This window comes from Dermacentor silvarum, chromosome 5, assembly GCF_013339745.2.
Source record: "Dermacentor silvarum isolate Dsil-2018 chromosome 5, BIME_Dsil_1.4, whole genome shotgun sequence".
Lineage (NCBI taxonomy): Eukaryota > Metazoa > Arthropoda > Arachnida > Ixodida > Ixodidae > Dermacentor > Dermacentor silvarum.
Window position 1 is genome coordinate 33,469,578 of NC_051158.1, and position 23,374 is coordinate 33,492,951.

General features: G+C 47.4%; 1 protein-coding gene across 1 annotated transcript; it reads left to right on the plus strand.

Annotated features, from left to right (window-relative positions):
- Nucleotides 1–1,791: 1,791 nt before the first annotated feature.
- LOC119452344 (uncharacterized) lies at nucleotides 1,792–22,094 on the plus strand. The gene is made up of 8 exons (XM_037714556.2): nucleotides 1,792–1,888; nucleotides 8,739–8,768; nucleotides 10,882–10,917; nucleotides 11,547–11,717; nucleotides 14,860–15,059; nucleotides 16,217–16,311; nucleotides 19,584–19,701; nucleotides 21,909–22,094. Exons 1-8 carry the CDS (start codon nucleotides 1,792–1,794, stop codon nucleotides 22,092–22,094), a joined length of 933 nt encoding a protein of 310 aa, XP_037570484.2.
- Nucleotides 22,095–23,374: the final 1,280 nt, after the last annotated feature.

Sequence of the window (23,374 nt, forward strand, 5' to 3'; positions counted from 1 at the left end):
CAATTTATATGCCTGTGTTATTTTTCACAGACTTATCAGTGTTACCAACTTGTCGCTCGGCTCAAGACGCGCGTACTGCGCAGAGAATTTTATCGGGTACCATCGCCATTTCTACAGCAAATGAGGCGTAGCTGATGAGACTATGCGCGCGTCGCGAGTAGTGTTAAAACATAAATTCTATATGGTTTTAGGGGCCAAAAACCCTGATCTGATTACGAGGCACGCGTTGGTGGTGGGCGCAAAATTATTTTGACCACCTGGGGATTCTTTAACGTACAACACATGCACGGTACACGACGGTTACGATGGTTACAGGATAGATTTGTCCAATCGTCGTGCTCACAGCTTTCGATGTTCTTGCGGGGTTACTTATAGTACGCTTTGTCTTTCTAATCTTCCAAGCAACAATAATTTTCCTAATGCACGTTGACAACAAGCCTCTGTGCACACATGTATAATCTTTGCGAATTCGTTACTCTCATAACCCAATATTGTTTTGAATATGACCAGTTAGCAAAGTCACAAGGCCGCTTGAGACGATAGAAGCAGCTCGAAGTTGTTTGAAGAGAAGAAGGACGAAGTTTAGGCATCCATCTTTCGCATGCTGGCTTAACCCTCTAACGGAGCAGCTCCACTTAACGCAAGTGCCGGAGCTCCCTCTGGTAATTTTTGTAGTAAACTCTACGGGGACCGAAGCTGAAATGAGTCGAGCTGTATTGAGCCACGTGACGCCACCACAACGTAATTCATTTTTTTTGATACTTTGCGGTTCCCATAACGAAAGTGAAGTGCTCGCAAGATACTCACTTCTTTCTTTATAATGTTTTGGTTTTCTTGGTACAGCTCCCTCAAAGGAAAACTATCAGCTTGCGCAGACGTTCCTGCTGACATGAAGTAAGTTCCGAGTCGGACACCGCCAATGCGCGTGCGCGCTGTAAGCAAATGTTTACGCACCAGTGCCGCCGCGTAATGAGCCTAATCTCATTATACGCTAGCGGCATTAACTGACACAGACGCAAGACGACGGAACGAACAGCGGTCCAATCGCGTTGTCTGTAGATTCCTTCTAGGCAATGTCAGTTTTAGTAGATTTGATAAGTCGTCCGAAATATCCCTTGCAACACCTTGCGACACGTTTTCTTCAAAAGTGAAAACCAAGTGGAGTGAGGGACGCATCCTTTTAGTGGGCAAATTCCGCAGAATGTGTGTTTTTTTTGGGGGAAGGACCTAATAATAAACGGATACACAAAGAACGCTATGTCTAGCTTCCATGTTCTCCCCCCAACACAACGTTTTCTCTCAACTGAGGCGGCGTTTTTAGCCGTGCACTGCGGCGGGCGCTTGCGTGCCTTCCAGAACGTACAGCGCTGTTCGCAATGTACGCACGTTCTGATGAGACCCCGACATATAGCAGGGTTGGCGAAGACGTTCGATCGTGCGTGTTGTTGGACGAGTAGGTCGCACATCGTTTGAGCAAGGTGCTACGCAATGCAAACACGACGCCCGTCCTTGTGCTCTTCTCCTCCATGTTTGTATTGCGTAGCACCTTGCTTAAAGACGTTCCAGGAATTTACAGTTAATGTAGGCGCGTCCGTGCTGCCCGGCGACGAATCCGCAGAGTTGGCCTAATCCAGTGAAAAAAAAAAAAAGAAACGAGAAAAAAAAAAACGATACAGCGCCGAAAGAGAAAACGATGACGACGACAACGCGTGGCAGTGTGTGTGCTTCGTATACGTATCACTGCATTTCAAACACCTTTGATCCAGTCCGGAGTACGACAAAGAGGGCCGGATGCGCGCCGACGCCCGTCTGCGCTGGTTGACTGCGGCAACCCTGGCCACGTTTCTTCTCCTGTGCATCGCCGTCACCACGTTCTTCATGTTCGCCGGTATGACTCATTGATTGATTGATTGACTGATTGACTGACCGATTGATTTACTGACTAACCGATCGACTAACGCACCGACTAACTGACTGACTAACTGACTATCTGACCAACTAGCTGACTAACTGAATGACTGACCAACTAGCTAACTGACTAACTGAATGACTAACTGACTGACTGACTGACTGACTGACTGACTGACTGACTGACTGACTGACTGACTGACTGACTGACTGACTGACTGACTGACTGACTGACTGACTGACTGACTAACTGGCTTATTGATTGATTGAGTGATGGATTCATGGATGTTTAACGTATCAAGGTAACCCTGGGACTTTGCGAGACGCCGTGGTGGGGGTCCTCCGGATAGGTTTTCACCACCCAGGGTTCTTTGACGTGCACCTAAATCTGAAGTATACGAGCCGTTGTTACATTTTGCTCCCGTCGAAATAGGGATGGGAAAAGAACCCGGGACATCGTGCTCACCCGCAGGATGTCATAGCCATCTGCGCCGCCACGGCGGATGTTCGCCGGTATGGTTTGATCGCACAGTGTTCGATCTCTGCCGTGTCCTGCTGTGTGCACCAGCACGTTTCAGTCCGCTATGATTGCACGGAAGCAGCTGCTTATGTACCGCGTCACTGACAGCCTTTTTACCGCTACTCGCTGATTTGCGATCATCAACGTCGTGTACATTTTTTCAGGCTCGACGATGTCTGCTGGTAAGTATACCCGCCTGGACGACGTTTTTTTCTAACCTTGACTCCAGAGTGGACAAACACAGCAAAGCTCGCTATTCCTCCATGCAGACATTCGTTTTATTCAGACGAACGTAACGGTACCTTACTTGCACAGAATATGTGCCGCATCGGAAGGGCACGCTAACAAGAGCGCGTGAGCATACAATGTCGCGATACCGGCGGCGTGCACCGCAGAGTGACTGCCGTCATTCAGTAATCAGTAAAGTTGTAAAGCTGGCTTTTCTTCAAACATACTATCACTGTGGAGAAGCCAACTTACAAAAAAAAGACCATTTCAGCGAGCTTGCGTAAAAAAAAATATTGCGGGATTAATGGAAACGTTTCTCGTGTCATCCTCTTGCAGCCCCGCCGCCCCATTTCGCACACCGAGTTTCTTCGGACGCCCCACCAAGTAAGCACTCAAGAATGACGTTTTTCTCGCCTGGCAAACTTGTTGTCATCGATTGGTATACGTCATTCAAGTTGCAACGTAAACGACCAGAAATAGGCAAGATAATTTCAGTATAGCGTGTTGCCGCCAATGCAAGAGACCTAGCGTTAGAACCGCGTGATACGTACTTAGTATACCGAGTGCGTAAGGGACGCTGGCGCTATGGCGTGTATTGATGCAGGGCAAGAACTAGGAGGGAGCATTGTGCTGTGCGATTGAAGCCAGGCGAGTCGGCCCGACACGCGATCGTCACGTCAGAGCCTGCGATAGGTTTTTAGCACTGCGGCTCTGAAGGCAGAGCTACAGCAGCCGAACAACTGCGCGTGGATTAAAAACTGCCGTGTACCCTACGTTCTCAGCCTAATAAACTGTCTCTCGGAGGTCACGTGTCGGGCCGACAATGCGAGAAAAAATAGAGAAGGGGATGACTTCACAGAGAGTTCGCTTGCGAAGGCTGCGTGTGAGACGTAATGCTGACACGCCGTGCGGTCGATGTTCGTGCGTTCTAGTTTTTAAAAAAAATTTCCCGCCAATCCACCCTGTGAAGGTGGTTGGAAAGCGAAGCTTTTTACGCCACCCTCACGGTGACTGCGGCGCACTTGATATTTCACACACTACAACGTAACTTTAACCACGGCCTTTATTATTATTTACTTCACAACAATGTTCACTACTGCTTTATGATTGGTGTGATATACACTACTAGACTACCCCATAGTGGGGTAGTCTAGAAAATGAACCGAAGCAGTTACTAGGCTGGAAGGGTTTCGAATTACGTCAACCCTCTTTCAAGCAGCTGCATAAGCTTTGCAACAGCTGCAATCTAATCTTACGGACCGCGCCGAGCCTGTTTTCGTTGTTTTCCCGCAGCCCTTATCATCCATCATGTTGGCTCATCACTTTGAAGCTTGTTTTTGTGGTTTTTCTTGCGAAAACGAGTGCTTAGTTGTACGCTGAATGCCTGAATTCAAGTAAGCTATACTGCTATACCTGTAATTGTTAGCGGTTCGTCGGGATCGTTATTTGATTACAACGACGGACACGACAGAACCCTTGGCTGGTAGAGGTACAAAGCTTCGCTTTAAAAAACGCAAAGATATGTACATTCGGTGCACGCCGGTTCATATGACCCTTGATGGTTGAAGGGCGGAGTACTCTCGTTCCCATAATCCCTGATTTATAACTTCAAAAGGAATCTTGTGTCTGTGTTAGCATTACGTCTGCTCGTAATTACAACAATTTCTGTTGCATAATAGAGCAGCTTAAGCGCGGATTTATCTCATTTATGCTCGCTGCTGCCCTATACTTTAGACCCAGAGCCCCTTTCGATTGTGCAGCACAGACGCCCTTCACTACGGGAGAGCCTATTTGCGCCTCAACAGCTCGGGGTCACGTGACCTCATCCAAACGTCATCGCGGCTCTACATGGCTATGGCTTAAACTGGCTACGTCTTCTTTAACGACTCGGAGATCACCCTAAAAAGAAAAAAAAAAGCAAAGAAAAACAGCTTGATTTTTTATTATTTCGTGGTGTTTGTTGTCGCTCTTGGCGTGCATTGGTTTGAGCCTTGCGGCCGCGCTTAGCGTATATGCAATTGTTCGAGCTTCAGAACGCGCTCTCGATCTTGTGTTCAGTGATGAATACTGATAGTTTATCATATTCATCGCTAAGCGATGAAGCAATATTACGATCACATCTCCTGGGCCCCAAGAGGGACGAACGCTACTGGGGCGGTTACGTGAAGACGTATCCCTTCTCGGCCTATAGGAGTTCATTCAAGGCACATCAGGTACGTGCATCGCAGATGAGACCCATCAATGAACCACTAAATTTTTACCCAAGAAAAATGGAGCTTGTATGCGGACCTAATGGCGGAGTTTACAGAAAAATTTGGACTCTCTGGACGACGTCGCGACGGTAACCGAAAATTGGCTACCTGGTGGGCGTGAATCAATTCCCGTAACTACAGACAAGATTTATGGATCTAGACGACAGCAGAGTCTTCGATGTTGCCGCATTATTCCAGCAAATACACTCGCAAATCTTCATACGTGCTTCCAGGTCTCGACGATGCCTTTGGTGCATATAGCATTGTCCGCGAATACCGGCAATCGTAACCGCACTTTGTTGTGTTCCCCGGTGTTCGAAGCTCTCACTATACGAGGTCTGTTCGAAAAGTATCCGACCTTATTATTTTTTTTGTGTGTGAACAGCTGGTGGATATGAAACAAGCGCGCTTGCATCAGCTGACCTTGAACCTTCGTGCGCATGCGCGAATTTTTTCCCGCCTGCCGATAGCGTCAGTCGCTGGGACGCAGCGTTTGAGTAAGGTATTGCGCAGTGCTCTCGTCGGTTTTTTAATTGCAAGGAAAATGGCGGCTCGACTGGAGCAGCGCTACTGCATCAAATTTTGCCAGAAACTGGGCGACAGGCAAGTGGAAATCATTCGGAAGATTCAGATGGCTTTCGGTGACGATGCTATGAGCAGCACACAGATTAAGGAGTGGTACAACCGGTTTAAAGACGGCCGCACATCGGTGGAGAGCGAGCCACGCTCCGGTCGGCCATCAACATGCCGAAATGACCAGGTCATTGCCGAAGTGAACGCTGTGGTGATGCGGGGCCGTCGTGTGACTATCCGAGAAATTGCGGAAGAAGTGGGCGTGAGCACTTTTTCTGCACATTCCATTATGACAGAAGATTTGACCATGAAGAGGTCAACAGGAAATTGGCGCATCCATCACGACACTGCTCCTGCACATTCCTCGCACTTTTGGCGAAAAACCAGACTCCTGTAGTTCAACAGGCTCCTTACTCTCCTGATATGGCCCCCTGCAACTTCTGGCTGTTTCCCAAAATCAAGAGGCAATTGGAAGGAGCGCGATTTCAGACAAGAGAGGACATTATGGCTGCAACGACAGCTGAGCTAAACTTCATTCCGAAAGAGGCCTTCTCGGAATGCTTCCAACAATGGCAGCACCGCTAGGAGAAGTGTGTGGAGTCCTAAGGAGACTACTTTGAGGGTGATAAGGTTTCCACGCTCCAGTTATGCCAGTTTTTCTTCTTCGGCCAAAGGTCTGATACTTTTTTAACAGACCTCGTACACAAACTGCATAGCTATTTAGCACTACACCCTCATCAGCACTTGTCAAGCACATACCTACAAAGCGACACACGACGCGTCCATGAGCGGGTCAAGTGACATCGATTTGGTCGAGTATCGCGATGCCGTTACTTCGCCAAGCTGTCACGAGCCGTTCAACAAGTTGCGATGCTTCGTCACTGCAAAAAATTAATAAAGGCTGATCACAAAACGTCCCGCCCATCTCTTGCACCCATCCGCTCACGAGGCTATCCCGCTATGCATCCTCTACAGTCTCAAAAATGCGCGAAGCAAACTTTGCCACTGCACATTCGCCCCTCCCAGCATGCTTTTATTTTTTTTTATCCACTTGACTAATGACTCGCTAAACAAGACGCAGCCCGTTTAGGCTCCCGCCACAGCTATGCAAGCCATATGTACCGCCACCATGACTTTTTTTTTTCTGAGGTCACGTGACTCCTAGCTGTCGAGTTGCGAATAGGCTCTCCCGTACACCGCGAGGTGTACTGCGCGTGCGTCATGTTTCGGTCGTGCGACGTCGTGCTTTGAAAGTGTGGTGGGTCTAGAAGCCCTGTATATAGGCATTTCAATTCGTTTGAAGTGTCTGTGGTGCTGAGCGGAATTGAACCCACACCACACGCGTTTCTTAAGTACAGCAGGCCCACGTTCCAGCGCTGCGCCCCAAATTCTCAGTGTTAGTACGCATCGGTGAGCCTCGCATCCCCGAGGCCACGCAAGACAAAGACTACGCGCGGACTTCACGGGTAACCCGTTAGATGGCGTAACTTGTCCAGAGGTAAGCGCGACAGAGGAGCTCGGTTGTAGTCGTAGAGTTTCTCACTATATTACCCAGAGTGAAAACTGGCGCTGCTGCGCTGTGGTATCCATGGGAATGCCGGTATATTGTGACTTTGGATTGGCATCGTTCTTGGAGAGCCAGAACGCCTTGAAGACGCGCCTGGCTAGCACCGTTCCGTCTGTCACAATGATTCATTTCCTGCTAAAACAGCGCGTAAAAACTGCTTTAGCTATATTATTACACAAAAACACGTTTTGTTGAATTTTGAGGACTTACTATTGGATGCACAATTACATGAAACGCAAAAATTATCAGCTGGCCGCTAAAGCTGGTAGGCATGCGACCACATTATCGCTCGCTTTGGAACATTTTGTCGTCTGTTCTTGCTTTTCTTCGCTTTATTGTGCATTATAGGTCAGTAAACTTTACTGAGAGATGTAATATGGGTGAATGAAAGCATTTTATGTAGATTTTACTATAAGAACGCATTATTTGTGTAGTCATATCCGCATTTTAGACGAAGCCTCGTTCAACACCAGCCAACACAAGCCTCGTAGACACAAATCCCGTCATTCCCATGAGGGCATGAAGCCCTTTAAGAAACTCGCATAGACGGTGGCGCCAGTTTACCCTCTAGGTGTTATAGTGAGAAACTCTATGGTTGTAGTACACGGTTCATGCGCAGCGGCGCACCACCGCTGCAATCTCTGAGGCCACGCAAAAGGAAAGAGACATCGCGTGGACTTCGCGCGCGCGCCGCTAGATGACGCGGCGTGTCCAGAGAGAAGCGCAATATAGGAGGCCGGCGGCCATTACACGGCTCGTACATGACGCGTTTAGACGGTGACAATAAGGAGTGTCACTATATATACTGCTCGAACTGTAATCGCATTGACGTTGACGGTAACCGTGAGACGGGTCCTGCAGGAATTCTTTAAATTTTGCAGTTACGACGTGATTTCAATTTTGCAGGTAGAATATGCGAATAGTAGGAAGTTAATGAGTGAATAGTAAATAGGGTGTAAAGTAAATAAGCGAATCTTCATGGTAAGAGCAGCGCACAAAATTGTTGGTATTTGTTAGCTCAGCGCCTGTCCTGGGTACTTCTCGGTATTTTGTTGCCGTTATTTTCTGTGCTGCTTTGACGATGAAGATCAACCAACTCACCCAGTTTTACACTCTATTGAAGGGAATCTTTTTATAAGAATCTCAAGATTGCCCTTTTTGATCCAAATACAGCACTGCAGTGGTTCACCCGGAAACGCCTAAAAGCGTGAGAAAAGCTGAATTTGAAGATATGTTCGAAACAATTAATCCGGTGTTGTTGCACACAGAAGACAGGCTATGATACTAAACGTCTAAGTCACAAATTATACGAAATTGGCAACAACACATAAAAGCAAAAATCGAGCACATGTTACGCAGACGAGAGAGGTTTACGATGCATTCGTAGCGACATATAGAGCTTAGGGAATGCGAGAAAGATGAGCATTCGGCACTGTGAGCCGTAATTCTCGTAATACGAGACGAAAACCGTGCACAGATATATACCAGCCATTCACGAAAAGTGTCCTGGAAACCCGCATCAAATTTACGCAGGCTATTTGTTAGTTTGCCGAAGAGAACATTGCTTTCCACATTACGGGTTGAAGCTGTATACACAAGTACGGAATGACCATTGAAAATATGAACGTGCGCAGAATAATAATAGTGACAATATTCCTTACAAAATGGTGCTTTGTTTTTATTGTTCCAGCTTCTGAAGGCTTGGAGGACACAACCCCAGGTAAACTACACGAAACGCTCCTGACGTTCGGTTTGACAAGATCTGACTTTACTTGTGCTATTTTGTAATGTTCGTCCGTATAGCTGAACGCATATTTAATTGGTTCGCGGGAGAGTTGCTAATCTCTCTTGCTTTGCTGAGACCATGATTGCCTGAAATTGTTTGCTACTTAAGAAAGTAAAAAGAACTGTGTGTAGATGAATGGAGGCATCCCGTAGCAGTCTTTCTTTTTCAATTTTTGTTCATTACTGATTAGTGGTTGTAACCAATGATTGCGTTGCCTGAGTGTTCACGCAAAAGCTTTTGTCAAGAAAAATGTTGCAAAAGTAGGGGCTCCAATAAACACTCCGGGATGCAGCTTGTGGCTGTTCGGTGTCACTGCTTCCCTAGAAATTTTGTCGAGCCTCATGAGTGCACCCTCGTAAGAAAGATAGCAGGCTGCGGACACATCTAGAAAATAACAGAGGGTTGAAGGGAAGCTATGGCACGTTGGTTGGGATTCGCGGTTTAAAAAGGCAGCCATATAAAACACGGATACAAAAGGGGATTGAAAAGGCATTTGTTAAGTTCTTCTCGTTCCTCTAGTACCTGTGTTTTGTACGCGCGCCTTTTCAAACAATGAAATTATGAAGTTTTTTGCAAGATTTACGTCTTTGCATTTTGATTAGGTTGCCAATAATGTCGAGCACACTTGCGGCTGCTTGGGATCACTGGATAGGTGACTCCCTCACAAAAGAAAAGTTTGCTGGGCCTTGACTATCTATCGTTTACATAAACGAAAGGAGACATTTCGTCACGTTGGTGTGTCGTACGAAGCTGAAAAAGGTATTAAAATGTAGGTGGAAACAAGGCAAAGAGCGATGATTAGTCGCAGAGTAGGTAGACTTAACATCACAGGCCTAATTAGCACCAATATAGTCGAAAATGAACAACAACGCACTGTATCCCTGTAAAGGGTGCACTGCCGCAGAGGCAGACATGTTGAGGCAAAGCCGCCGTACGGCACAGTTTTGGCAAATGGAGCGAGTTCGCTTGGGCTATGCAGGGCTCGCTCATGGCAATTTGTTTGAAAGGTGGCATCGCCGGTGTCCACAAGAGGCAAGAATTAGTCGCAGAGTAGGTAAATTAATGGCATGGGCCTGGTTATGGTCAATATAGTCGAAAATTTACCACATTGCATCATAGACGGTACAGTCTCCAGGATCGGCCCGCCAGACCCGTTGGTCAAAAAGAAGGAATCAGTCAAGTTCTTAAGCTAAAGAAAACAAACTCGACGTAATTGCATATGAAATACGATACGAATAAGGTACGGAACGAGTGAATAAGGATCATGAAAAGGAGACAGAAATAGACAGAATAGACAGATAGCATCAACATAATTCTCTTTAATAATTCGACTCATTTCAACCTCCATGCCCGTCAACCTTGTCTTCTTTAGCCTCGACACTTAGTTGACCCTCTTTTTAAAATGCTCCCACGATTTTTAAAGCACTTGTCGGTACTTGTGCAATACTCGACTGGTAATTCCAGGACGCTAAATTGAACTGCCAAGCAGTATTAGAAGAATAAGCGGTTTGGCTAACATGAGGAATGATGGGCAGTACATAGATTTGCCTAAGTTCCTTCCTTCTGGCTTCAAACGGCTTTGCGACATGGCAAATCAATTATTTCGAACAAAATATTGTGTTGCAAACGGAACCATTCGCAAGGATTGTGAACGCGCGTAGAGATTTCTTGCCTTGCTGTGTAGAGACAACTGTGATTGTCTAGAAAAAAAGAATAGGCGTTGTAGTAACGCCAGAAGTACGTTTAAAGCTACAAGCACGAAGACCAGGCAGTAGTAACCTTTATGGGGAAATCGATGCTGTTAGCAGGACCTCGGAGATAGGGCGGTGAGCGCGCTCCATCCGATCTCGGAGGCTACGCCATTAACGACAATTGTCGTCACGAGAGGCCGCTTACCCGCATGCTCGCGTTGAAGGCGAGTTGCTGTTCAAAGCTTTGCCGGGGCTCGGTGAAAGAACCAATCGAATATGCCATTAGGTCACCCCGTCATGTTTGTTTTTGTTTAGATATAACGCCACTGTAACTCGTTGCTTTTCTGTGTGCGCAGAACCGCCAAGACACCGAAAACAGTGGGTGACCTACTGTAAGTGAAGGCTACCTAAGACTTTCACTTATGAGTTTCCAGCAAATTTCACGAAGTGCCATTATGTGTGGGCGGCGCCAATATTAATTTAAGGACTATCCGTGACTTTTTTCCGCAGACATTTTAATGAAGAGGCGCTATCTATCTATCTATCTATCTATCTATCTATCTATCTATCTATCTATCTATCTATCTATCTATCTATCTATCTATCTATCTATCTATCTATCTATCTATCTATCTATCTATCTATCTATCTATCTATCTATCTATCTATCTATCTATCTATCTATCTATCTATCTATCTATCTATCTATCTATCTATCTATCTATCTATCTATCTATCTATCTATCTATCTATCTATCTATCTATCTATCTATCTATCTATCTATCTATTTATCTATCTATCTATCTATCTATCTATCTATCTATCTATCTATCTATCTATCTATCTATCTATCTATCTATCTATCTATCTATCTATCTATCTATCTATCTATCTATCTATCTATCTTCCTTTCCCTTGTCTTTGTCTTTGCCTTTGTCCTCGTCTTTGTTCTTGCCTTTGTACTTTTCTTTGCCTTGCCCTCGCCTTCTCTGTCTGTCTAAATTCCTCGCCTGTCCGCAGACGACTCCCCGATACGCGTGACGCCCAATGTGCTGCTGTGCGCCACCAGCGGCCGCGGAGCCGACAAATTGGGCGCGGCTCTTGACACCTACTGCACGCACGTCATCTACACCGGACCGCTGACCATCGGACGCTCCGAGTCCAGCGGAAAGCTCCACGTGCAGGTCCGAGGTATGACCGATCTTCGGGGCTTTGCTTATATAAATCGGTGGTGAAGAAGAGGTTGCGGTCTCTGACCAAGTCAAGGTAAAAAATTGCTGGCTCTCCCGTAATCGAGAGTAGGCGTAAGCATGAAATGGCTACCATTCGGCGTCTTTTGCTACCTGTGGTGCCGCCGCCTTCAACCGCGTTTCTTCTTGCAACAGTCAAACACGTTCAACGTCTGTCGCCACTTTTTCTTCTTGTCGCATCGAAGTGGTCGGCTGCAAATGTGCGGCCTTAGGTCCCCTGAATCTGCCTTTTGAACGTCGCTATTGGAAATGACAAATAAAACTTCAGCGTACTGGAAGTTACAGCTTGAGTGATATTGTGAAGAAATTTACTAGCGTGTGTAATGCGGTCCTGGACAAAAAGTTTAGGGCTAGATACCACATTTTCGTAAGTTTTGACTGGTTGCCCAGATGATCTCCGTTTGTTCTCGCAACTTGCCGGCATGTTCTCGTTTTGAGTGCCAGGATGATCTAGTTTGAGTGCCCGGATGTTCTCGGTTGAGTGCTCGGATAACGGCTCTGGTTTTGGCTCAAGGTCACTTGAAGGTCACCGACAATCGGGAGCTAAAAGCATTTCATGCTTAAAAGGACACAGAGACGTTTCGGAACTCGTACCGGTTTCTGAACGTCCCTGCGTCTTTTTTCACGCTGACTTGGTCAGTGGCCCCAACTTCGTCATGTTACCTGACCTGAGGAGCTTTTTATCGAACACATGACTACATTAAGTCAATGGTTCTCAAAACGTGTAGCCGTCACAGGCAACTCAGACTCGCTCTTAGACTGGTTCTACAAATTACATGATTACGTAATTAGGATGTCAGTTCTTGCTGATGCAGACTTTGTGACAACAATCGGTAACAAAGACGAATTCTTTCTTGGGCGACGAACTTTTGAAGTATACACGGTGCTGTGTTGTCCAAAAAATGGGACAACCCGTGTAAAGTATTCCATGGCGCGTTCAAGAAACCACTACCACTGTTGTGGTCGGCCGTTTAACCTTGAAACCAGTCGATCACGGATATAATGGTGAACGAGCCGACGACCCCGTCCGAGCCATCCCCGACCATGACGCCTCATGTCCGGCAGCTGCGCTCCGCCAGGAGGGAACATTCCTTCACGTCACTCATCATCCGCCCCCGCTGCCGCGCCGGAGACGGGGTCAATGTGCTTCCCTCCTCTCCTGTTCGTGCCCAGTGAGGTGCCTGTGCTTGGCATGAATCTCTCTTCGGAGAAAAACTGCTACGAACCTCCGGATTGGCGGGACATGGCGACATCCGTCTCCTGACGCCGGATTGGGAGAAAGCGACGGGACAAAGAGAACGAAGGAGTGAAAAGAGCGGACGCACGCTTGGTGAAGGTGGTCGACCGCTTGAACTTGAACGCGAACCTCATCAACTTGTGTGTAAACGTCTTGGGTGTCGGGCCCAGCCCCACGTCCTCTTACTGCGCCTGCTGAATGGATACCACAAATCGTCGGACCCCCGGTCGCAACACCGCCTATTCAACGAAACAGGTGGCTCATCGTTTAAAAGTAGTGCTGCACGAAAAGGAGCCGCACACTTGTAGAGCGAGTAAAATGAGGTACTGGCCAGCTTGTGTGAGAAATACGCAAGATAAATGAAAGGGTGCAGTTATCCCGCTATAGTTTGACATATGAGAAGCGGACATATCTGTCATATACACGGCGTTTCAGCGAACACTTCAAAGCAATTTTAAAGGCTGCCTGTGGCAGATAGCACAATTATCGTTCATGAGCTGGTCTACTCGATGAGGCGGACGTTACTTGCCCCCCAAAATTGGAAGGCACAATCGACTAATTAACAAAAATTAACCAATTAACTTTTTACCTAATTACCTTAAGGCCCGTATTGCGAACTTTGCGGAGAAATGCATTGGCGTTCCAGTTACGTTCTTAACAAAACTGGAACGCCAATGCATTTCTCCGCAAAGATCGGGAATTAATATTTCAAAACTGGTGCCATCCTGAGAACTGAGATTTCGTTCCAAGTGGATCCGCCTTGCAAACTCCATGGCTAGAACTTGTAAATTGCAATATGGGCCTTAAGGCGATTAGGTGAAAAGTTAATTAGTGAATGTTTGTTAATTAGTCGACTGTGCATTTCAATTCTTTGGGGCAAGTAATGTCCGCCTCTTCGAGTAGACCAGCGCATGAACTAGAATTGTGCTATAAGCCACAGGCAGTTTTTAAAATATTCGCTGAAACATCCCGTATTTGCGAGCGTTTCTTCATTTACATTCTGCGTACCTTTATGTAAACCCACGTTTTCGATGGCCATATTTGCTAATTTTTCTTTGTCCTTAGCAATTTATTTACCGACTTGAAGTATGTCGATTGCCTAAGAGACGGCGACGGCCACTGCTGCAAACAAATCAGCGCGAGCCTTTCGCAAAGCGCAAATCTTAGACGGCGAATGACCTCTTCAAGCACATTTTTAACCTTATAATTAAATTCGTACTAATGATGACGAGTCGCGGGTTGAGTGCTTTTCTGATCGGCCGTGCTACATTTAGAATCGCGCTGACATCCACCAAGCGTGGCGCGAAACAATATCGCAGGCAAGCACCGCCGAGATCTCCGGAATGGAGCAACGCACCACGTGCGCGAGATTTCGGAAGTGACGTACGTCACCGTTAGGTATACCATCTCGCGTGGCGCTTCACCGATGGTGGCTTCCCAATTTAATGCTCGTCTCTCACGCTGTGCTCACGGTTTCGAGTCCTAGCCCAGGCGAAGGTTTGAGTAAGGTAGAGCTGGCTTGCAGCTGATATACCAGGCGTATATAGAGACGTTCAAAAAAAATGATGCTGCATAAACATTTCTTCCTGTAGATGTCGATAAGTCTGGGTCACCCTCCTTGATCTGGTTAGCCTATGCGAGGCCCACGTAGAGCTGGGCAAGATGTATGTGACCCGTATAGACAAGCATATTGTGACATGCGTATGTGACATGCGTATGTGATGATAGACAGGCATATGTGACCTGTATAGACATGCCTGTGGCAAGTCTCGACCTCTTGATTTTGTCGGTAGAATGATTTGTGTGAACGGCTGGTGGATATAGCAGCGTGGATGTGTTTTTGCAGACCTCGACGGTTACCGCGTCTTCAGCGGGCTGAGCAAGAACCGCGAGCGGTACCTGTCGTTTCGGTGGGGCGCCGGCACCTGGAACGAGGGCGACGTCCTGCAGGCGCTGGTGGCACACCTGCGCTTCGAGAGGCTGCGCGGCGTCGAGCTGGTCATGACCAGCCACATGCACAGGACCAGGTTCATCAGGTTCTGCCAGGTGAGACACTCTCTCTGAGGATTTCTCCATCTCTCTCTCCCAGTAACGCCAATTCCGAGGAGAAGGAGAGACCCGTCGTCGGTCACCACACGCGCGTCTTGGCGTGGCCGTCATGTCTCGACTAAGGTCCGTAGCTAAAAACATTTCAAGGTGGCTTTAATCTTTCATCCAGCGCTGTCTTAATCCTCGCGCTCTCCCGCCATTGCCGGTACAGGATTGGCTTATTGCGGTCACGCGGCAGGGAGAAGGTTCCAAAGTTTTTCCACTTAGCATGGTTTACGCCAAGATACGCGTGAAGTAGGATTTAAATACAGTTTCAAGACGAGTAATGATTATAAATGTAATACGACGCCAACTAGAAGCTATCTGATTTTGCACGCGTGTTGAGAGGTTTCGAACCTTTTGGGGGTGCTAACGGCGCTCTATACGTAGCAGAGAAATTAGAGTAGGAGGGGAGCGGAAAAGAGAGAATGGCGCCACCTTGAAACTTATGATAATTAGGGAACTTGAGGCGGACGTCGCTAGCTTTCCTACACACAGATGGATAGAGACAAGGTTTCGCACATGGGGCGCAAACACACACACAGACGCCGATTACGCGCAGGCATGCTCGTTCATGCTTTGCGCTCTCTGGAAACGCGGGGAATTTCGGAGTCATTAAGCAACCGAAAGGTCTTGGTTGTCCACGTGTTAGTCCACAGTTTGACACACTTGGCGTCGTCTTTGAACACGTGACACAAATGCCCGTCACAGATGTGAACCGTAACACGGTGTTCAGTCGAGCAACGGGTAAACACGAACGATCTAACGAACGGTATAGTAGGTTTCTTGCTGCCAATTAGCGAATAATATTTCGCCCAATATATCATGAAAGCGTTACAAGGTGACAGTGAGGGTTCGTTGTTTATTGTGGTTCCTGTGTCGTAGAGCCCCTTTGAAAAGGTGCGCCCTGTCAGGTATTTGGAAAGATACCAAGTGCTTGCATCACTGTTGTTTATGCTTCTGACATGGAAATGTTTTGTTTGGAGCAGCACGCTGATTCCGTCAGCCGTGTGTGCTTTCACCCAACCTAACCTGGCCTAACGCATCCTAAACTGACGCAACGTAACACAACAACCTAACATAACGCTCACTCATCTTTCGAATTCCTTGCGCAGAGCTTCGTGCACAAGATGAGGAACAACGAAAGCCTCATCATCAAAGTGCAGAGGACGGTGGAGCTCACCAAGGGCCTCTTCGAAAGGCTGGCCAGGTGAGTACACAACGAAAGAACATACATTTAACGTGCAGACATCTTGCAGGGGCACAAAGAAAGGAGGCCGTGATAAACCCGAGCATACGAAAATTACCCACACAGCCACGAACGCCTTCGATATACAATTCATTGAACACTCGTCAGGACAAACTCGAAGGGACCGTGAACATCTGTTCGTGTTATGAAGAAGTTCGCCCCAGCAGAAGTGATTAAAACAAAGTACCAGCGACCCACGGCAATAAATAAAACAAGAATGAAACCAGAAGGCGGACGTAAAAGGAGACATTTGTTGGATTTGCATGACACAAAATATTACTTTGGTCGAAAAAAAAAACACTTGGCTAAGGTTGAAAGAAAACAAAGATTGACGTTGTGGGGCCGTTGCATGTCCCTTGATCGCTATAGAGGGGGGAGCTTAAGGGCACTTCACTTTTCGTCCGTGTGTTTATGGCGCAACCGACAGAGTGAGTTACCTTTCTTTTCCGTCAACGCAATTGAAGGCTGACTCACACATTGGTCAGCTGACTGATGATTGTGAAAAGTTTCTTTAATCTCATCAGTACCTAAAATAAAGTTAATTGTGTGTCTGCTCATCAGTCGCATGATTTCCATCCTTCAATAGTATCTCTTTTTCAACTAATACGGAGCATTTACAAGGCCGTCAGTGCTGACCTAGGTTTGAGGAAATCAAATTTTTATTGCGATAGCAATTATATGGACACTCAAGGCACCTTTCTGCCGTCGTCGTCGCCGTCACCGTGAGGTTCCGTAGAAAGTCCACAGGCGAGAAAATCGTCGCCGCACGCCGTACGCTGTACGGGCGAGTGAAAGCATGCGACGGTGAGCCGGCAATCGCGGCTCGCGCCCGCAAGGGCGGGAAGCTGGAAGGAAGCGCACAGTCTTCCAGTCGCTCACAACGCTCCGGAGGGAGGGTAGGAATGCTACGGGGGGAGGGGAGGGGGTCGTTCTGCGCCTCCCTGTGTTTTCGCGGCCAAGATCGCGTTGATGCGAGCACCGGCACGAAGCTTAATTCGCTCGCTGCTGCTGCTGCACTGACTCACTCCAGCGTTTGGACAGCCAGTTTCCGCGGTAATCGAGTGAGATGCGTCCATGTTTTCTTGCGCACGCATGACACCATGCTGGTTAATTTAGTTAGTTTGCCTATGTTTACAAGTTTATGCGGCGGATAAAACTACTGTATTTACTTTGTATATGTCCACTATTTTTGCTATCGCAATTGATGCTTCGCCTTTCGGGCGAAACTGCGACTTTTTTACAGCGTAAGCTGTTATGGGCTCATTTCAATAGCCGTTTCGGTTCGCGATGCCGCCGCCGGCGTCCGGCGAACGTAGCCGCTATCGCTGGAAATGCGAAAAGGTTCCACAAACATGCAAAATTTGGAAATCGAACCCACGACCTCTTGGTCCGCGACGATAGATCGCCGAGCGTTTAACCCATTGCGCCACAAACGCATTTGCAGAGAGCTCACAGACGCGCCTTATATATCTAACACTCCTCCGTGTACCCGCGCTCTTGCTCGGGGCGGTGCCGCCGCCTACGAGCAGAAAAGAGAAGTACTGCATTATGACACTAACGCGCACCGACAGTGAACGCTTCGGTGGTCTCAGCACTACGACGCCTCGATGCCAGCATTCGAAGGGACGCTGGCATCAAGAAGCACTACCAACGCCACCTAGGTGGCGTTCACCGTACTCAGCACAGCGGAGCGTGGCCTCCGAAATTAGCTCTGAAAATGTTTCTGAAGTTGATCGCGGAGGCTGCAATTACGACGCGCTGTACGCGCTGATTTGACTCGGTGACGATTCAGTTACGTGCTTTGTCTTGCGCGTTGTATTAGTGTGTCAGTTACGTGCTTCGTCTTTCGCGTTGTGCTAGCGTGTGCAGCGTAGTGCAGCTTCCATATGCACGACGGTTGCTCATGGTCATCGACGTTGGTAGTCGTGAGCACTTTAAAGCATTTGCTAGATTGACCAATATAGACAGCATCGGTTACTTCAAAAGCACTTTATTGTATTTGCTAGATTGACCAATATACATTAGGCCGAATGACAGTGCAGTACAATACCCGACACGCGTGACGCATCAGACGAAGTTTTTTGAGTGTTTGACAGGGTTTAAAATAAGCCTTCCTTCGTTGGCCTCTGAGAACTATTTGGCTTCATCGGAATAGCAGAACAAATGCTGCCTAACTTCTGCGGTGCCGCAAATGAAATTTTTGCGTGACATCACCTTGGAAACCTTTTTCAGTTATGCGATAATTTGTACGCAGTAGTAATAACACTCAATTCGCGACCATGCTTATACCGACTGGCGAGGCCACTGACATGGCTTTCAGCGTTAACACCTTCGTTAAGGCGAGCTTTTAATGCAGGAAGCGCACCCTGCCGCTTTTAATATGAAAACTTGCTTTACTTAATGACATAACTACAAGAATTGTGGAATGCCGATTTTAGGCACGACAAAATGATACCGGTTTCTATCACGTTTGAGTGAGCTGAAGTGGACCACAATAGGCGCTTCTCGGACGACGGTTTGTAACACCAGCACACGGGACTGATTTGAAATTTGAGCTGAAGAAATAAAAAGACGTATGCAGATCCCAGTGGCTGTGGAAATCGGTGCACGCGAAGCTTTCGTGAACGAGCAGTGTAAAATGATACATTACGACGAGAGATACCTCGCAGGTGTTAGTGACGAACGTGCCCCCGAGCCACCATGGTGGACTCTGCAGACAAAGTGGAAGTTTTATTCACCACTGAGACGTGTCGAATCACAAGAACACGATGTGGGTGACCTTGTAGAAACGCGCCCCAGTGCCACAGTACGATGAACGATGCGCAGCCATTTTGGGCGAGGAACGCATCCCACAACTTCTGCCTTCATCGTCAACTAGGAGGGTCAAAACGTCTTGACTGAATGATGCCCATGCTCCAATTTTATAAGCGAATTGCTGCTACGCGACGCGCCTTAAGCGCGAAGCTTCTCAACGCACTCGCATTCACGAGGAAAATTCGTAAAGGTGTTTCATTCCGCCTTTTTTAGGCGTGAGTCTGTGGCCGAATGATTATAGCATCGGGCTCTTGTGCTTTCAGAGATACGTTTGAACGGCGATACAATCATGCGAAGCTTCCCTGCTTAAACCGACTCTGTTCTAGCTCACCTATGCACTCGAACCAATTTTCTTGCATCGTACAGTCACTTTCTTCCTTCAGAAGAACACTCAGAAGTGCGCGCGTGAATGATTGCAGCATTCCCTTGTTCCTGGTCCTGGAGACCCAAGTGGTGCAGATGCCAGAAGTGAAGAGCAAGCGGTACCCCAATCCGTACCAGCCGTTCACCGGATCGTACAACAAGGACGTGTACATGGTAGGCGAAGCAGTTGATGACGTACGTCAGTTGCGCTTGATTTTCAATGCTAGCGCATTAAAGAGCAAGAGCAACTGCAGACTTTCAATGCAGGAGCATTAAAAATTCTGCTGCGAACCATCAATTCTATTTCGCTCCTCAAGCAGCAGTGCGTGTGTCGAGTGAGCTACTAGCAACGCTTTGCAATGTGGTAAACGTTTCAACCAGAAATCCGTGACATCGAAGAGGTGCGACTTAATGCTAACACATTTCTCTCACTTTTACCTCTAAACCACTACTATGTTTTTTAATTTCTATCTCCGGGAGCATAAAAAAGTAAGCTTTGGCTTCAGCGTATAGCTTTGCAGACTTGATGCCAGTTAGAAAGCGACCAGGTCAATTTTACGTCACCAGTATAGCAGTAGTTCTTAGCCGACAAAAATGACGACTATGGTAAGAAATGCGCAGAGTCTTTTTTAACCGTGAAACACCGATGAACCCTCGAGATTGGAAGGTAGAGACGGCGTGATAAAAAGAAATCTCCGATAGGAGCTGGATCGAGGAGACCCAGCCCGCCACCTCCTTCAATAATTACTTGCTAAAATCTGCACAGGCTTGCTTATCCACATACTGCTCAATGTTGCCATGAATCCCAGCACCAAGCTAAGCATCTCGCAACGATCTCCAGTACCACCAGCCGTGCTCGAGTCGACCTATGTCCAACAGCTGTATATTTCACAAATGAATTACATCGCTTTATTGTCTGAACGTCTACGACTGCGTTTCCTTTTCCTTGTGTAAACGTGGTTAGACCAAACAAGGTTTTAATAGAATGAAAGGAGATGCATCGCAAGAACAGCACAGAACAGTCGGAGCGCGCGAAGTCACAAGCATACCACAGCGTTTCATGCACCAACTGCTGCTGCTGATGATGATAGGTTCGACAGTGCCACCTATTCATAACACTCGGCCATTCTGACCCACTGGCTACCCTCAGTCAGTCAGTAACATAGTCCTGGAGATATCATAGTCTCGTTCGTTGTCATTCACTTTGTCTTGGCCCAGGTAGTTCCAGAGCGGTTGAGACTGAGCTATCCTCATCACTGTCGACTTCCTCCTCGGACACATTGCGGAATAGGTTCAACTGACTTGCATGTGCTGTCGTAGAATACAGACTGGCATTCTTGCCATGGAAATTCATGTCGATGAGTCCGTATGTGTCACCAGGAAGTACCCGAGACACAACAAAAGAACCGCAATATTTTAGTTGAATTTTAGTAGACGTCCACCAGTGTGCACTGGTGGACGTCTCACCACTACCACATCGCCCACCGCACATCGTAATGCTGGGCACTTCTTTCGATCGTATTGGCTCTTTGCCTTGCGCTGTGTTGCCTCAATAGCTTTCTTAGCTGCTTCTCGTAAACGCTGCAAGTTTGCTGGCTCACATCCCATGGGAGTGGTCAGATCAGCTATAGTCGACTATCTTGCTCGGGCATATATCTGTAGAGTATAGTTCAAATGCTGATTTTCCGGTTGTCTTGCTGACAGAGGAATTTAAATGAACTGAATCTTGCGCAAGTGAGCATCCCAGTCACGATGGGTCGCGTACTCCATGGCGCTTGATATCGTGGGTACTAAAGCTCTGTTGATACGTTCCACCTGGCCATTTGCCTGTGGGCGTTACATTGATGTGCATGTGATTTTGATTCCTCGCGAGACACAAAACTCTTGAAGCAATTTTGAAGTGAAGCATGACCCACAGTCGGAGATTATTCTGCGAGGAGCTCCATACTCGTCAATTAATTCTTCGAGGAACTTCAACACAGTTACTCCCAATCATTGTCTAATTCATACCGCTGCCTTCGTGTCCCTTAACGTTACCCCTCTTGAACTGCCGGGCACGAGATAGCGCGAGCGATCCGCCGCCGCGGCGCCTGCATTTTGGGTGGAGGAGCATGCGGAAACGCTCGTATTTATACCCTCTTTTGTGGGCTCGATAAAAGGCACCGGCGTAGCCGGCAATTAAACCGCAGGCTTCTGCAATGGCGTCCCGCATTGCACCTATAGGTTTGGGCCGTTAAGACACTGTAAGTCGATCTACTTTTTACCAAGAGACAGGTCTACAAGCGTTCATGCAAGTTAGTCCCAGTACGAGTGCCCGAATACTATAACGAAGAGACAAACTTCCGCGTCTGGACTACTCATGTCTCACGCCTGATGTGCAGCGGTACCGGCTGTGGAGGGTCCACCCGTGGCGGCGCCAGCTGCGCGTGAACAACGTTTGTTTCACGCTCTCCATGACGGTGATCAAGGCGCACAAGGGTCCCACCAGGAACAACATGCTCGCGTACTCGTACACGGGCCTCAAGGAGGTACGCGAGGAGTACCCCTCTTCTCCCCACTTTTGCTAATTGGCGTTTTTGCAATTATTTCCGGAATCGAAATGCAGCGTACCACGTGTTTTGTGAGACACCCGGGCAGTTTGTAATCCATGATACAACTTATCAGCGCGAAAACTTGAACTCTCTGAGAGACGACGAGGGAAACCTGTGTATACGTCACTTCCTCGCCGTGTCTCGTTCGAGTAGTCGCGCTAAAAGGTTATGTCGCGCGTTTTACGACGACTGTTGTGCCGTTCTGTCTTTGTTGTGTTCGCGTTTGCTCGAGTAGTTTGTGCCGATTACCTTAGTTGGAGTGCCTGATAAACATAAGGGATTCGCGGTAAAGTGGTAACATTTGTTGGCCAAGCTTGATAGCAGCGGTGGACATCATACTTTCCGCGATAATCATAGGTATACGAACAAAGTGCCGAAGGACAACTGCTCACTTCGGGGCTTTAGGGGGCGTGTTGTAATTTCAGAACGGAAGTCGGCCAGTGCTCAAAGTACAACCTTTTCTTTTTTTACTGATACGAGTTGAAGAAAAGTAGGCACATTTAGTGCCGCCGGATATCCTTCCGCGCAGGGAAAACAAAACTAGAAGAACGAAAAACACTGAAAAACACTGTCGACGGAAACTCTGTGCCTTGAAGCAGTTACTGTAAGTGCGGACTCAAAATGAGTCGTGCAATGTTGTACCAGTTAACATTTTCCCCGTCCTGTGTACCTCACAGAGGTGTAGAAAACATTTATTGAGTCGCATTTGTCATCAAGATAGATGCTAGAACTTTTGCGTTTGATTAGCACACTTTGCTGTGAAGATCGCGTCGTCGGTCTAGCATGTGGGGCGGTTTGTAGAAAGTTCGCGTCACGATTTCAGTTTTCATTCTGTCGTTGCATTCCATTCCCGTGCAGCCTTGCCAGCAAACGTCCATGGAAATGGGCGTGGATTGGAAGGCCCTCTCGCGGTTCAGGGAGAACCGCACAGTCTTCTACGCATACGACAACAAGCAGACTATCACTAGCAAGGTAGGTACGCTGATTAGGGTTAGCTGCATTTTCGAGTGTAATCAAACTACTATCATTTCAGCAGTTCGCTCTTTTTCCTACTTTGCGCTTTTGAATGTTCTACCCTATTCTAGCCATGCCCCTGCTGTAACGCCTGGGCGCTGAGAGTGTTTTGAAAATAGCCCTTTCAAGCAGTGCAGCCTGTACATGATGTACCGGAGGTAACTGCAGTATTTCTTCGCTAAACTACACTTTTGCTGCTTTATGCTGTTTTTAATGTCACCAGCTTTGCAAATTCCATACGG

Excerpts from the sequence above, each read along its gene's own strand:
- LOC119452344 (XM_037714556.2), top strand. The coding sequence starts at position 1,792 with ATGCGCGCCGACGCCCGTCTGCGCTGGTTGACTGCGGCAACCCTGGCC. Across the intron at positions 15,060-16,216 it reads GGTTCATCAGGTTCTGCCAG|AGCTTCGTGCACAAGATGAG; the intron begins GTGAGACACTCT and ends TTCCTTGCGCAG. Across the intron at positions 19,702-21,908 it reads ACAACAAGGACGTGTACATG|CGGTACCGGCTGTGGAGGGT; the intron begins GTAGGCGAAGCA and ends CCTGATGTGCAG.